This window comes from Syngnathoides biaculeatus, chromosome 17, assembly GCF_019802595.1.
Source record: "Syngnathoides biaculeatus isolate LvHL_M chromosome 17, ASM1980259v1, whole genome shotgun sequence".
Classification (NCBI taxonomy): domain Eukaryota; kingdom Metazoa; phylum Chordata; class Actinopteri; order Syngnathiformes; family Syngnathidae; genus Syngnathoides; species Syngnathoides biaculeatus.
This window is the reverse complement of record NC_084656.1, coordinates 6,844,924-6,861,482: the sequence shown is the minus strand read 5'-3', so window position 1 is coordinate 6,861,482 and position 16,559 is coordinate 6,844,924. Positions and strand designations below refer to the sequence as shown.

Below are 16,559 nucleotides of genomic sequence, written 5' to 3'. Positions count from 1 at the left end.
CATTTACTATAAAATCCATCCTCCTCAGGGTCACAGTGATGTTGCATCCTGTCAAGGTTAAAAGGCAAACTAAAACCTGGGATGATCACCAGTCAGTCTACTGCCAAATGTTTTGACTCAGTGTAGAATCTGGATCGGTTTAATTAGAATACAAAGATGATACAGTCTCAGGGAACCATCACTTGTTGTTCTTGGATGAAGGGCAACAGGTGGATGATTTATTGTACCTTCTGCCATTTAATCAAAGATCTTTTGGGGCAAAATTATATTCATATTCCATGAAGATTTTTAATTATCAAATCCTTACTTGACCAATTAAGTGGTATTGGATAATTTATGTCAGCACCGCTAATGATCACTTATGGCATATACTGTAAAGGCACTATGGCATCCTGTTTGGGACCTCTGAACTGTCAATTGATTCATCAACAAACAATTTTCCATAGGTTTTTTTTATGTGTGATATCATTAAGATTCATGCATTACACACAAAGGAATTAGGCGGGGAATGGGGAAAAACGCTTCTTATATCTTCCTTCCTTCCTTTAGCATTGTGTGTAAAAAACTGTGGCCAACACAACTTCAAAATTATGATGAGAAAGATATAACTAGTTGGAACTATCATCTTGTGCTGCATGTAGTACATGAGACTGCAACTCAGTGAAAAAGCAAACGGCAAGTTATTTTTAATGTACTAAACATGGTCCATATACATCTTTCTATTATGAGTATTTTTTTCCATTTTTGCTTTATTAAAGAGTGCACTTCTCTCAAATAAAAGTTAATAGTGTTAAAGTGTTACATCATTGAACTTAGAAATGTTTATATGTGGTGAATTTATGGCAAGAAGTGATTAGATTATGTTGAGAAATGTATTTAAATTAAAACATTTTGATGAAGAACACAAACTCTTTTTTTTTCAACTGCTGCCGACTATCATCAAATTTTAACTTTCTAGAGTCAGCAATGCTTATTTCATTCCAGTCCGTCCTTTTTTTTTTTTTTAATTGCGTTCCGTTTCTGGATTATTAAAAGAGGAAGCAATTTGTAAAATGCAGGGATCATTTGAAATAAATAATTTCAAAAACTTGTTTTGGAAAGACTGGATTCCTTCTTTCACAGATATGGCATATTGCTTTTGGTAAAAAATCGGATAAAAAAAAAATACACAAAATAGTGGAAAAGAATACACTTGTTTATTGTGTATGATAGTTGCCAGCTGTGGGCCACTCAAATACACCTCTGCTTTCGTGTGTTGCACCAGGCCTTTGATCAGTTAATTGCCCCTTTGGCTCCCGGAGTTTGCATCTCCCATATGTTGCTATGGGAACCACCTCTCCAGCATCCATCTGGTTCCCCCCACCTCTGGCTTTCAAGATACAGTACACTGTTTGTTATGAGTCTGAAAGTGACAGAGAGAAAGGGCATGGAGACACACTCTGACCCCTGTAACAGTTTTTTTTTTTAAGTGGGCTGGTGATGTGGGTGATAAAAAAAGAAAAAGAAAAAGAAAAGAAACATATCCATGCACATATACCGTAACACAATTTTTTTAGTTTCAGCTATTTGGTCAACATTTGCATGTATTTGCCCCTCCTTAGTAGGAAGTATTCAAGCATAAATTATAGTTCTAAAATAGACGGACTGCAAAAGAAGGTACATTTTGCAGAATAAAAACTATCCACCCCTTATGCTTCATCTGAAATGTCACATTTAAAATGTGAATTTCTTTTAAAAGGTAAGCCTAAATTCTATATTATTCTTATTATTTTGTCAAGATGTGATGGTCGCTATATAAATAGGCCTTGGAATGAGTTGGCCGTAAACAATATCAAAGTATATTTGCAGTGAATTATTTAACAGGATAAAGCCATAAAGGTTAATTAATACATAACCTAAAGGGACCTATGGGGGGGCGGGGGTCATGAAATACCCACATTATTTTTAATGCCTGAAAAAAATGTTGAATCATAATCACAAACGAAGCCAGTCATCTACTCTTACATGTTTTTGTATTTGTGTGATAAGTTTAGACTCAGTTTCACAGATGCAACCTATGATCTTATTATTATAAAGCATATTTTTATTGAACAATACAGAACAAGATGAGGAGCGCGGAGATTAATTTCTGTGCACATACCTCGGGTAATAATTAATACTGCTTTGCAAGGAGATGGTGGAGTCCTAGTCAATCTATTTAATTTTAGGCCCGTTGGCTGCACAAGTAATAGTCTGCTCAGGTTTGGCATCATTAAAGGGCGACTTAGGATCTGCAGAAATGACACTTGATGATTTTCTTAAAAGCACCCTGAAAGTCTTTGTTGAAGTAGGCGTAAATGATGGGATTAAGCAGCGAGTTGGAGTAGCCCAGCCAGTTGATCACGTCTTCCAGCCAGCCGGGCATGTAGCAAGACTCCTTGCAGAAGGGCATGACCAGGGCGACGATGAAGAAAGGAAGCCAGCAGAAGATGAAGGTGCCCATGATGATGCCGAGCGTCTTCACCGTTTTGCGTTCCCGGGCAAGGGCGATCTTCCTTTTGGCCTCGGTGGCCTTCTCGTGCCTGCTCTCGAACAACGGCACGCCGCTCGGGGTGTTGGGCAGTGGGAGGTTGCCTTTGAAACTGCTGTGGACTTCGATGATCTCCAGAGATTCTCCGTCCTCAGTGTGTTTCACTGCGCCGTTGACGCACGGCACCGGCCGGGGCTCCACGCTCCTTTTCCAGCTTTTAGTCTGCGCCTCTCTCCCTATCTTTTTGTGGAAGAGCGCGGGGGATATAGCCGAGCAGGAGTCGGCCACTTTCTTTTTTTCACTTTTACGCACGGTCCTTCTGATGCGGAACCGGGCGGCTTTAAAGATCCTCCCGTAGAGAACCAGCATGAGCGTGAGCGGGATGTAAAAAGCCCCAAAGGTGGAGTAAATGGTGTACCCGAGATCTTGCCTGATTTTGCACTGTTTTGGGTTCTTCCTGTCTTCTTCCACGCTGTTCGGCTGGGAGCGCATAATCAGCATGGGGGGCACAGAGATGGAAAAGCCGACCAGCCAAGTGACGCTAATCAAAATCGCTGCTCTCCGAGGTGTCCTCTTCTTCATGTAGTCTATGGGCTCGGTAATCGCCCAGTATCGGTCCAGCGCGATGGCGCACAGGTGCAGGATGGACGAGGTGCAGCATAAAACATCCAGAGAGATGAAGATATCGCACGGAATCTGTCCCAGAGTCCAGCGATTTAAGACTTGGTACAGTGCCGCCATAGGCAGAACCAGCACCGACACCATCAAATCGGTAACAGCCAGAGAACCGATCAAATAGTTGGCCACATTCTGCAAAGAGCGCTCCAGGGCGATGGCCGCCACCACACACGCGTTCCCGAAAACTGCGCACAGGATGAGCGCACCAAGGAGGAAGGAAGTCACCACTTGGGAACTCAGCCTCACCTCCTCGTCTTCGGCTGCTTTAGTGGTTTTGTTTAAGGGGAGCTCGAATTGAGACAAAACTGTGGTGTTGTTTGTGTCCTCCATGCCGTTTTCTTGCTTTCTTTTTTCTTTTCTTTTATATATATATATATATATATATATATATATATTTTGTGGAGGGAGGGGGGTGGAGGGAGATGCTTCTAGTTGGCAGACAGCGCACTGTCCCACCTTGGAGAGCACATAGCGAGCTACTCCGCTGTTTTAGGCTCACGCGTGAAAGAGATGGTGCCTACTTATACAGGTGCGTCACTGTGTGTGTGAGGCTGCGGGGAGGAAGCTCGGACACAAGCGGTGTACAGCTGCTTTTGTGAGTGTTAATGAAAATATATAAGTGACCATATTGTTTCCCCAAGATAGCTTAGTGAATATAACATTGCCTACGTTTGATGTTTTAATACCAAATTATACATCGTGCATCCCTAAATTGTGTATACAACAAAATAAAACAAGCTTCAAAGGGGATGCAGTGATGTACACACTCATGCATATTGGAAATAAAACGATTAACAATCAATGCAAACATATTTTTTGTTTGAATGTACGTAGTTTTATCTATCTATCTATCTATATCTATCTATCTATCTATCTATCTATCTATCTATCTATCTATCTATCTATCTATCTATCTATCTATCTATCTATCTATCTATCTATCATCTATCTATCTATCTATCTATCTATCTATCTATCTATCTATCTATCTATCTATCTATCTATCTATCTATCTATCTATATCTATCTATCTATCTATCTATCTATCTATCTATCTATCTATCTATCTATCTATCTATCTATCTATCTATCTATCTGTCTGTCTGTCTGTCTGTCTGCACGAGGGATTGTTGATGGACAAATTTTACATTTCAGCATTTAAAACTAAACGTGCAGCAACTGGTTAGAATGCTGGCCTCACAGTTCTGAGGACAGGAGTTCAAATCCCGGCAACGCTTGTGTGGAGTTTGCATGTTCTCCCCGTTTCTGCGCGGGTTTCCTCCGGGCACTCCGGTTTCCTTGCACATCCCCAAGACAAGCAACATTGGAGACTAAATTATCCCACAAGTGTAATTGTGAGCGCGACTATTGTCTGTCTCCATGCGCCCTGCAATTGGCCGGCAATCATTTCAGGGTGAAACTCGCTTCCTGCCCGTTGACAACTGGGATTGGCTCCAGCACTCTCGCGACCTTTGTGAGGATAAGCGGCTAAGAAAAAGCATAGATGGATACCAATACAGGACTTCTTCAAATATTTATGTGATGGTTTAATTTTCCACGCTGAAGAGAATTTCTCGTTTGTCCTATCCGTCTCGCCGTAGTACCTAGGCTGCCAGGAAGTTCTTCATGGAGAACTCTCTCTCTCTCTCTCTCGCTCTCTCTCTCTCTCACTCTCTCTCTCTCTGGGAGAATGTTCATGACACATATTAATACTATTTATGTATTTAAATTTGAGTTAGACGGGGGAAATCTTTCATCTATCAACGCATTTTGTTGACCCAGCAACGTATAAGAACCTCGTTTCAGCCCCCACGCCATTTGGGTAATGTAGATGCGAAACTTGTGGAACTCATTTTATTGTAATGGAACACCATGTCTCCAAGTCTTAAAGCAAACATGTAAACGTGTGGCAGGGAACACTTGACGTCCTATTATCCACGATATCTTACGAAATATTGTCAATTTTAGCTTGAGTTGAGAACATGGAATCGTCTCCTCCAGCAAGTATCGCATGGAAATTTGTGACTGAACGCATACTTGGTTGAATGTGTTTTCATTGGCATATTTTTCCCGTGTGGTTTCTCAGCGTCGGCGTAACAGTGGACGACAAACTGAGAAAAGAAAACAATGCTTCGGTGCAGGAAATGCCTGAAGGTTGTCATCGAAAATCTGCAGAAGGTGATTCACATATTATCGTCATTGTATGTGCTCTCTGCAAATAGCAATACAGTACAATGCTTTACTTAGCCCCCAATTATAAATCAAGAGTGCGTTTGTTTTATAAGAATTCATAGCAGAACCCAGTGAACACATTTGCACATGTCCAGCGCAACTGCATCTTCCCTTTGAGTAGTTGGAGGATCCGCGTCTTGCTTAAGGGCATCTCGTGGTGAACTTGTATCGAGAATGTTGTTCCAATTTCTATCCATCCATCCATTTTCTTAGCCGCTTATCCTCATATGGGTCGCAGGAGTGCTGGAGCCTATCCCAGCTGTCAACGAGCAGGAGGCGGTGTACACGCTGAACTGGTTGCCACCCAATCGCAGGGCACATAGAGACAAACAGCCGCACTCACAATCACACCTGGAGGCCATTTAGAGTGTCCAATTAATGTCGTATTTTTGGGGGATGTGGGAGAAAACCAGAGAGTAATATTATAATGTATAATAGCATAGTTATGTGTGAAATGCACATCTACAGTGTAGTGAACTTGTTTTTCATACACAGGTCCACCCACAATAGGTGAAAATGTCCAATTTGGAGACATATTTTGTCTTGTCTTGAAAGACTACTGTACAACACTTTTGGGAAATGAAACGAAGCACTTCAAGCTTTTTGTCACCCCTTGTTGACGTTTACTGTACAACCAACACAAAACAAAACAAAAACGAAACTCTTAACACTAAAAATGATAAATCAAACCCTGTAATTTCATGAATGTTGATTTATTGCTAACATAGTACGGAACATTATAACTGGGGCAATTTAAGTTAGCATAAATGTTACAGTTATTTCATCTAGCCATTTTCTGAGCCGCTTATCCTCACGAGGGTCGCGGAAGGGCTGGGGCCAATCCTAGCTGTTATCGGGCAGGAGGCAGCATACACCCTCAACTGGTTGCCAGTCACATGCAGGGGACATAGAGACAGACAAGAGTTGCACTAACAATTACACCTTAGAATCTCCAATTAATGCATGTTCTTGGTATGTGGGAGGAGACCGGAGTACCCGGAGAAAACCCATACAGGTACGGGGAGCACATGCTAACTCCACACAGGCAGAGGCGGGATTTGAACCCCGGTCCTCAGAACAGTGAGGCCAATGCTCTCCAGCTGCTCCACCGTTCCACCCTTTTTTTAACGTGTGTGATTGAAAATTTCATCACGTTACATTTGCACGGGTGCATGTTTTAATGGTTGAAAGTCGCCTTTGTTCCACTGCAATCTCCTCGTGTGAAAGAGTGAGCAGTGTGATGCTAATCATTATGAATTCCATTTGAGTTAAAAGTGACTCGTTGCAATATGATTGGCTGCCTGCTGCAACTTAATTGACTGCATTTTTCTTTAGACATAATCAAAGGGATTTTCCCCCGGGAAGAGGTTTAGGAGACGTGACAATAAGAAATGGCCCTTTGAGTCAAGCAAATGATCAAACTATAGTTAAAGTTTTTGTATGTGTTGTTATATTTAATTTACCTGTTTCATCTGATGGCGGCACAAGCGATTGGCTGGCAACCAGTTCTGGGTGTAGTCCGCCTCCTGCCCAAAGATAGCTTAGATAGGCTTCAGTACCCCCGCAACTTTTGTGAGGATAGTTGGCTCAGAAAATGGATGTATGGATGTTCACAGTTACATATTTTGCAAAAATTATGTCTTGAGTCACTGTTAATCAAAAATATTGTATGCCACGATCATGCTGTATGTCCACAAAAACATGGTGTGACCAAATCATGCAACCAACTTTTTCAGTTGGTGCGACCAACTATTTTTGCTTGTGCTCCGCGTGCAAAAGTTAATGTATAGCCCTAAATTAGTTGTGGACCTTCTTTTTTCTTCGAAGTTACACACTACACTGAATGTGGAGAACTCTAAATTTGCATTTAAAATGCCAGTTTTACTGGGTCGTGAATGATGAATGGTGATATAGCAGCAGTTCACTTACACAAAAGTAACATTTGGAAGATTGCTGCTGTAATCATTGGCCTAAAGATTGGTGTCATGACTGATAAGACCTTCTATTATTGCAGGATGTAGTGTTTGGACAACTTCGATATAACCAAGTGTGTTCTAAGACTTAAAGAAGGATAAAGCTTGCAATGGGATCACATTGAAAATGTCTTATTTATTGTATGTTTGTAGGCTTAGGTCAACAATGAAAACTCAGAGGCGGCTTGCACCATTTGGCGCATGGATGTTGATGCGCTTCCAGATTGGATACTGACCTCAATCCACCAGGTACAGAGCACAAGTTATCTCGGAAATGAATGATTATTAACAGAACTGTCTGACTTTCTACAAGTGTTGTTTCTCCAATCCACAGTCGTTTCTCTTTCTTCCTAGGCCCAGTGGACTGTGGGGAGGCTGAACTGTCAGAAGTGTGGGGCTCGCATGGGTTGCTTTAACTTCATTCATCACATTGAGTGTCCTTGCGGGGGGGACACCACTGTGCACTTCAGCAAATGTCGCGTAGACTACGACCACAAGCAGAACCTTCTCACAGTCCAGCCTAGAGCGACAAGACCGAGCGAGAGGCTGCTGCTTACAGATGGCTGTCGGGCTGAATATGAGAGGTGGTCTTTGAATGGTTTACAGCTCAACAGTATTGCCGTCCCGCCTCTCCCTGACCCCGCTGAAGCCTCAAAAGTATTTACAGAAAGTAAGAGCACGTAATTCTTTCTTAAAGATGTCTTGATCCGATCTTTCCGATGTAAAAAAAAACCCACACAAAAAACAAGGATCGAATCGTAACAGACTGCATCTAAAAATCTCAGATTTTTCTGATCTTTTACGAGCATCCTTTTCTATGATCCACTCCATCACTTGTATCTAGCAGTGCCAGGATGGCATGCAGAGCCCACATGATCAGAACAACAGCTTGCTAAGGTGCTAACTCTGGAGCGAGGAGTAAACAGGAATGTTGCATGCTGTAAAACTAAACAGACATAAAAAAAATAGACCTATTGAATGTTCAAATCGATTACAGACTTAGTTTCTTTCTTCACGATATTTGCGTTGGCCAAAACTCAAGGCTGCAATATTGGTATCAAATCAGCAGTGAAAAAGTTGGAAGGAGACATCTATATTCTTCATTGCATCTCATAGGAGGAGCTATAGCATAGAACGGGACTATGACATGATATGTTCTGGTTTTCAGGAGACTTGGCAAACAGGTCTTCACTGTCCCCTGTGTTGTATCCCATGGAAAAAGATGATGAAGCTGCCTTCAGTACTGCCACAGGCGGTGCATCTGTGTCTGCCGCAAGACGGGCGCCTCCGGAATGTCAGATGGTGCAAACTGAGGAACATGAGGGATCATCTGTAGAAAATGCCCAGGAGGAGATCTCACTGTACCTTCGAGGGACATCAACGTCTTACAGTGCACCTCAGCAGGAAGAGGTGATGGTGGTATGTTCCAGTTCGTTCTGACCCCTTTATTGCTTTTTTTTGCCATATTTTAATGCCGTTGCATTATGTTTTAGATCTTGTACTAACTGCAGCATTCCTTTCATTTTTATCTTTTCACTTCAAAATGTGTTCAATTGGTCATTCACTCGTCAACTTAAAGTGTGTGTGAGTCTGCTGTCAGTCCTTGCCACCATTATTTTTTTTCCCTCGGGATCATACTAAATGGGGGAATGACAAGATGGTAAATTATAATAAACACAAACAACTGTATATTGTAGTGTATAATATGTAGATAAATATTGTTTGTGAACTATAATCTGCACAGACTGGCATTTTGTAGGTCAAAGCATGTATAGCATCCATTTACAGTAAATTTGTTAGAAAGTACTGCAGCCTTGCTGATAACCTTTTTAACCTTCTTTTTTAAGAACTGTAATTAAGGTATACAAAGAGTTCAACACAAGACTGGTTGTTATAACATAAAAGAGAAAAAAGAAAAAAACAAAACCTTCTCTGACAAATAGCTGGTCGGCTGCAATACTGTGGCCAAAATAATAAATTATTATTTTGATCAATATTGGAATCCTGAGGGTGGGACAGTGGATGACTGGTTAGCACATTTGCATCACGTTTCTGAGAGCGTGGGTTCAAATCTGGCCTCGCCTTAGTAGAGTTTGCATGTTTTCTCTGTCCTTTCGTGGTTTTTCTCACACATCCCAAAGACAGGAATGGTAGGTTGATAGAAAACCCTAAATTGCTTCCTAAATTGGTGTGACTAAGTGCAAATCGACAGTTTTTTTTAATGTGCCCAGCAATTGGCTGCTAAACACTTCAGAATATTCCCCACGTTTTACTGAGAGTTAGTTGGGATAGGCTCCAGTTTGCCCAGAACCCCAGTGAGGATAACCACTACGGAAAATGGGTGGATGGTTGTCATCATGATTAGTCCTCAAGCACCCCTTTTTAATAAACAATGTAACAGGATTCAGTTCAAAATGAATATTCAACGAAGAATAAATGGTACATTTTTTTTAAAATGTACAAAAATTCTACTTTAGCAAAGAAGGGCTAAATGAATAAATGTGCTATTACAAAGTGCAATTATGAATTGCAACCTTAATTGAAGCAAATGCACTTAATGCATCAAGGGTAAGAACATGTATCCATCCAGTTTCATCGCCACTTATCCTCACAAGGGCCGCGGGAATGGTGGTGCCTATTCCAACTATCTTCGGGCAGGAGCTGGGGTACACCCTGAACTGGTTGCCAGCCAATCGTAGGGCACATAGAGACAGACAACAGTTACAGTCACAATTTAGAGTCTCCATTTAATGCATGGTTTTGGAATGTTGGAGGAAACCGGGAAAACCTATGCAGGCATGGGGAGAACATGCAAACTCTACACAGGCGGGGCGGGGATATGAACCCTGGTCCCCAGAACTGTGAGGCCAATGATCTAAGCAGATGCTCCACCGTGACACCAGATTTGGAACATCTCCTTCACCATTACACTAAATTCTCAAGGACGGTACTTCACCGACTATTGATTGCACACTCCAAAGAACTCAACTGTTGTGACTCCCTTCTCTATTTACTCCCGGTGTTTTTTCATTGAACTGAGAACTTGGAAGTCCCAGCACCACAATGATTATAAATATAGTCAATTGTTGCCTCTCCTTCAACGTGCTCATAGCCAAGTTTAACATAACATATTCATATAGAACTATATACATTAGACATTTGCAGCCATTTTTAAGGCTTTTATTTTGACGTTGTCACCAGAGCACAGAGCAAGAGTTTAAGCACATGAAGCCTTCACCCGGCTTTGGCCCCCTGGTGGCTGACTGACTATCTTGCAGGCACCCCTGCCTATGACTCACGCTAATTAAAAAAAATAAAATAAAAATGAGTGTGCTTCATTAGGAATGACAACTGGCATAAGAAAAAGTACCAAACAAATCATGTGAGTGATTATGCCCTCGCATATATGTTTGTGAAACATTATGCAGCCTGGAAACTTGCAGGCCTCCACAGTCTTACACAGGCAAAGAAAGAAGGAAAAGAACCACCTGAAAAGCCTATGGAGGAAAAAGAGACGGCGGAACTGTGGCTGTCGAGGCAGGTGAGAGATAGCTTCGCTTTGATATTACATGTCACACTGTTACTCGTTGAACAAGATATCAAAATTAGCAAAACAAATATATTTATATTACTCATTTCATACATAAGCGAACTCAAAGCGCTTTACATGAATAAAAACATTTAAAAAAAAGAAATAAAACATTTAAGACTGAGACAAAAATACAAGTAAAACTACAGTGAAGAAAATAAGTATTTTGAACACCCTGCTATATTGCAAGTTCTCCCACTTGTCCACTGTGAGAGAGATAGTCTAAAAAGAAAAATCCAGAAATCACAATGTATGATTTTTTTTAACGGTTTATTTGTGTGATACAGCTGCAAATAAGTATAATATATAAGGTTGTTCCCTTAAATCTTACCATACATGGCCGCGGTCATCCTCTCCTTAATACGGTGCAGTCGTTCTGTCCCAGGTGCAGAAAAACACCCCCAAAGCATGATGCTTCACAGTAGGGATGGTGTTCTTGGGATGCAACTCATCATTCATCTTCTTCCAAACACAGTTGGTGGAAATATGACCAAAAAGGTCCATTTTGGTCTCATCTGACCACAAAACTTTCTCCCATGACTCCTCTGTATCATCCAAATGGTCATTGCCAAACTTAAGACAGGCCTTGACATGTGCTGGTTTAAGCAGGGGAACCTTCCCTGCCGTGCATGATTTCAAATTATGACGTCTCAATGTATTACCAACAGTCACCTTGGAAACGGTGGTCCCAGGTCTTTCCAGGTCATTGACCAAGTCCTGTCGTGTAGTCCTGGGCTGATTCCTCACATTTCTAAGGATCATTGAGACCCCACAAGGCCATTTCTTGCATGAGCTCCACACCGATTGAGATTGACTGTCGTGATCAGCTTCTTCCATTTTCTAATGATTGCTCCAACAGAAGACGTTTTTTCACCAAGCTGCTTGGCAATTTCTCTGTAGCCCTTTCCAGCCATGTGGAGTTGTCCAATTTTGTCTCTGGTGTCTTTGGACAGCTCTTTGGGCATGTTACAAGTTTTGAGTCTTACTGATTGTATGGGGTGGACAGGTGTCTTTATGCATCTAACGATCTCACACGCGTGCATCTGATTCAGGATAATAATACATGGAGTGAAGGTGGACTTTCAATGCCGGACTAACAGGTCTTCGAAGGTCAGAATTCTAACTGATAGACAGGTGTTCAAATACTTATCTGCAGCTGTATCACACAAATCGTTAAAAAAAGTATACATTGTGATTTCTGGATTTTTCTTTTTAGATTATCTCTCTCACAGTGGACATGCACCTACGATGAAAATTTTAGACCCTCCATGATTTCTAAGTGGGAGGACTTGCAATATAGAATTGTGTTCAAATAATTTTCTGTCTGTACCTGCCCATTGACAGCTGGAATAGGCTCCATCACTCCCATGACCCTCGTGAGGACAAGCAGCTAAGAAAATGGATTGATGGATGGATGGAAATTAAAAGCATGACAAAAAATATATTTTTAACCTGGATTTAAAAACATTCACACTTGGGGGCTGATGTCACTTCTTTTGAAACTTTATTACATTTGTGTGCACTATAATGGATTAAATACTGCTTCACCGTGTTTTCTTTGAACTCTTCGCTCCACTAATTGACCTGAGTCAGTCGATCTCAGAGCCCTAATGGGTTTGTATTCCATAAACATCTCTTTCATGCATTCAGGACCGAAACCATCTTGTGATTTACTGTATAGACCAGTAGCAGAACTTTCAAATCTATTTTGAAGCCAGTGTAAAGAAAAAAATATTCTGTTGTTGTTTTTGTCCAGGTCAAAAGTTTGAATGATTTGATGCTCAACAGTGAAGAGGGTGAGGAAGAGGAAGGGGACGGGCATGGCCTCACGTGTGCAGTCTGTCTCGACATCTACTTCCACCCCTACCTCTGCCAACCCTGTAGTCACATTTTCTGCGAGCTGTGTCTCCGCAAGCTCGCAAAGAACCGAGAGGAAAGCACACTTTGCCCTCTGTGCCGTGGCCTCATTTCGTACACTGAATTTCATGCAGGTGAATTGTCCAGAACCAGTACTTACACAGCTGGTTGTATTGTAGATACAGTGGTACCTCAATTTAAAAGTACATGAATTATGCCACCTGTTGCTTTGACTTGTGAGTAATGACTCGATTTACTCCAGTGAGCTTCCGAACCTCATTTGAAATGCAGCAGTTAAGGTGGAACTTATTAGTCAATAGTGGAACCTCGGTTCACTGATTAGTCAGGACAAATATTGCTTCCTAACATCCACTTGGAATCCTTAGCTATGCTTTTTCTTGCACAGCGTAAACACGTCACATATTACAGATATTTTTATTTTTAAAATTGTAAATGAGCCCTAAGTATGGCTCTCAAGAAAATTAAAAGTGCAAGTGATTGTCTCATTAAGAAGCAAAGCGATTCTTTTTGTATAGCGCATTTTATCCACAATGGAGCTCAATGTGCTTTACGTGATTAAAAGCATTTAAGTACCAAGAAGACAGACATTAAGAGAGAGACCGCAACAGAGAGCGGAGTGAGCGACAAGGAAGGAGGCGGCATACAGTTGGCCCTGCCATTTAAAGACCCAATAGTTGGTTTGAGTTACAAGCTTAGCCATGGAATGAATTAAACTTGTAAGTCAAGACACCACTGTATGGATAGATCAGCTTAGGGCGCCTAAAGCCATGCCTACTCAGATACTGTTGTTATGCACCCCAAACTACTGATCAAAATGGCGGATGCAGTGCGGCCGAAGCATGTTATAAGCGATTCATTCAGCGAATTCCCAATAGTATTTTTGTTTCCTTTCTGCCCATGGTATGAGAAATATCGACAAAGAGTGTACAGAAAGGCTTGAATTATTTTCAACAGGGATGTATTCATAATGTCAAGATTTCCCAAATGGGAACGCCAGTTAATGTTTCTGCAAAATGATATCTACGTTCAGAGTGGATAATTAATTTACATGAATCGTGGCATTATGCGTGTCCTCTTTCGGTCTGAACAGACGTAGCATACACATAAATGTAGGCCCAAAATATTTGTATTCATGTGATGTGTTTAATCATGGATAAGAACGCTTGAGAGCACAGCCAGGGGTGCGGCTGGAAGCTTTGAGTTTCGCCCGGTTCAGATAGAGCTTCTTCCTTCCTTTTTGGTGTTGTACCGACTAGTTAAATAACTTACCTTGGAGCAGATGGCTTTGTGCTGATTTATCTTTGATACGTTCAGCTGGTCGTGAGGTCGGCCACAAGCCTTAATCCACCGTTTGTATTTATCTAAATTACGCATTGTGGTGGGAAAGCGCACTAGATATCCTCCCAGTAAACTCTTCGCATAGCGCTCATCTCCATTACACGTCCCCCAACCACATCGAAGCACCATATTGTATTTCCGAATTGGATATAAGCAGGACAAAACACTCGCAATTCATAGGCTTAAAGTAACCACGCGCTCTCTTTGTTTGTGGGTAAAGGATCGCAGCTGTAGGCAGCATGGGCAGAGTTCAGAAAATGACGTTCACTCATTGGTCAAAAGGGAGCTGTCAATCATTCTCATGGATCCATCCATTCTGCTTTCTTCTTTTTCAGATCTTAGTTGCAAAGCAAAAGCCTTGTACCCTAGAGTGCACCGCGCTCGTGAGCAGTACTTCCAAAACGCCTCATGTGTTAAATGGCCTCTACCCAGCTGCCGCAAACCCTTCTTTAACCTCTGGGGTGAGAAACTCGGTGTTATCTCGTCTCTGCAGACTCAAATGCTCCCACACACAGACACAGGAAACTATTGTGGAGAGAGAGAGAGAGAGAGATTCCCAACCGTGAGTAATTAGAGGCTGTGTATGGGAAACGATACATTTTCTCTGAATTGAACATGAAATTATAAATTACAAACACAGTAGCTATTTTCTAGCTAGCTATGCTAGTGTTGTATTTTGACAGGCAGAATAATAAAATTCCATGACAGAAGGTAGGAAAGGGTACAACATTACAGCCATTAAAAAAATATTTGTGTGTGTTGTAAAACGTTTATGCAAGCTAACTGTCTAGATCAGTCACATAAACAGCGGATGAGAGACTTGTGTTGGTCATGGCATGCCTGAATAAGTTTTGGGTAAACCAGCTTGCGAAAGGCAAAAAAAAAATGATTCTAATGTTCTTCCAAACAAGCCAAGTATGTTGGGTAAAATTGTTACCCATTGGTTGTGATGTCAACTTTTGACAAATCGATAGGTAAAACAAACGAGGGAGCAATGATTCTCAAAGATTAGGTCACCACATTTAAGCAAGGTAATTAACAAAACTGCTCTGAAATAATCAATGAGTAATCTTAAAGCTGTCATTGATTTGGGTTATTTCAAATTCACATTTTGACCAAGTCAATTGCATGGGCTTCATTCACATGAATGTCTTGAAATGTTCTTACTCTGTGCACAAGTTAAGCATATATGGAAAATCATTATTGGATTCACGACATGTGCTCACCAGTTAATTTTCTTCGCACCGTCATGCTTACATTAATGAATATGAATTATCTTTAAATGACCTGCTCATACTTGCGGTGCTGCATTAGCCTGGTGTTACACTGGTCCACGAAAGTACCAAAACGGGGTCTCGCCTTGCAGAGTGGGCTGAGATTGAAGTTCCCCGTGGTTATCATCATAGCCACCAGCTGTGTTAATTCCACCCACCGGTGTAGACAGTCCCATCTGCGAAATTATGACAAATCTGTTGAACGCGCACACTCAGAGTTACGCTACGGGTTTGCGCTAGTCCAGAAAATAGAGAACATAGCCATACTTTTTTGTAATCTGATTAGTCAAAAATATCTATCACACCTTGCCGTGACGTTGCATTAACTGTGTTAAGAGATCAGGCCATGTAAAGTAAATGTAAAGACAACTTGGACAGATGTAATGCTGCATGCATTGTTTCTTAGCTTAGTGCATACGCTACTGAACGCTATCAGATAAGACAGGGACTAAAAAGGAATTGTCACATGAAGGTCTCAGGGTTTAATCCTGGAGCTGGAGTGGTATATCACTTTGGGTGCCCCGTTGTCATTTGATCTTTTTCCTTTCAGGACATAGGAGGCATGCAGCAAGGGCTCACCGAAGTTGGCACTTCGCCAATGTCAACTTCACGCTGCAGGCTTTCAACATCTCTGACGTGTGTGGCTGGTTTTTTGGTATCAGACTGGCCAACTGGATGCTGGCTTTCCTGTTTGTTTTTTTGCTCATGTACTCCTATGTTTAAGCCATGGGAGAGCATGTAATAGTTTGCAAAGAACCTTTAACGTTTTTGCAATTTTTTTTTATTAACTCGGTACCTTCAAGTTAAAGCTTTAATTTCAGTTTTCAAGTTTCTCAGAAAAAGCCAAGGTTGACAAGTATTATGACTTGTTAGACATGAATTCAAGAGTATGGAATGTGATGAAGCAAATGTTTACAAATGCAAATTTTAACCTAGAATTAATGTTATTTTAGAGATGTTATTTTAGTGTAACACAGCAAAATTATTTATTTTAGTGCATTCCATACACAATGTGCTTTACATAATAATGCCATTTTTTAAAACATATGTGAAATAAAAGGTCTTTGAGCAGGCATAAACTGGGAAGG

At 41.2% G+C, this 16,559-nt stretch overlaps 2 protein-coding genes across 4 annotated transcripts; one reads left to right on the top strand and one right to left on the bottom strand.

Moving 5' to 3' along the window:
• Positions 1-1,230: 1,230 nt before the first annotated feature.
• On the bottom strand, positions 1,231-3,517 carry LOC133490808 (5-hydroxytryptamine receptor 1A-beta-like). Its single transcript, XM_061801319.1, has one exon. It carries the CDS (start codon positions 3,515-3,517, stop codon positions 2,264-2,266), a length of 1,254 nt encoding a protein of 417 aa, XP_061657303.1. The 3' UTR covers positions 1,231-2,263.
• Positions 3,518-4,841: 1,324 nt separating this feature from the next.
• On the top strand, positions 4,842-16,557 carry LOC133491223 (E3 ubiquitin-protein ligase RNF180-like). 3 transcript variants are annotated; one of them, XM_061802171.1, is made up of 9 exons: positions 4,842-5,009; positions 5,274-5,365; positions 7,546-7,641; positions 7,747-8,062; positions 8,561-8,821; positions 10,821-10,933; positions 12,738-12,972; positions 14,533-14,658; positions 16,022-16,557. In XM_061802171.1, exons 3-9 carry the CDS (start codon positions 7,594-7,596, stop codon positions 16,192-16,194), a joined length of 1,272 nt encoding a protein of 423 aa, XP_061658155.1. In that variant the 5' UTR covers positions 4,842-5,009; positions 5,274-5,365; positions 7,546-7,593; the 3' UTR covers positions 16,195-16,557. The 3 variants fall into 3 exon arrangements, with proteins under 3 accessions (XP_061658155.1, XP_061658154.1, XP_061658157.1); XM_061802170.1 differs by having other exon boundaries at positions 14,533-14,759; XM_061802173.1 differs by lacking the exon at positions 10,821-10,933 and having other exon boundaries at positions 8,561-8,811; positions 14,533-14,759.
• The last annotated feature ends 2 nt before the right edge of the window (positions 16,558-16,559 follow it).

Bases quoted from the DNA above. Each gene is read 5' to 3' on its own strand.
- LOC133491223 (XM_061802170.1), top strand. From the start codon at position 7,594: ATGGATGTTGATGCGCTTCCAGATTGGATACTGACCTCAATCCACCAG. The intron at 7,642-7,746 runs GTACAGAGCACA...CTTTCTTCCTAG, and splicing joins TACTGACCTCAATCCACCAG to GCCCAGTGGACTGTGGGGAG. The intron at 14,760-16,021 runs GTGAGTAATTAG...TTTTCCTTTCAG, and splicing joins AGAGAGAGAGATTCCCAACC to GACATAGGAGGCATGCAGCA.
- LOC133490808 (XM_061801319.1), bottom strand. From the start codon at position 3,517: ATGGAGGACACAAACAACACCACAGTTTTGTCTCAATTCGAGCTCCCC.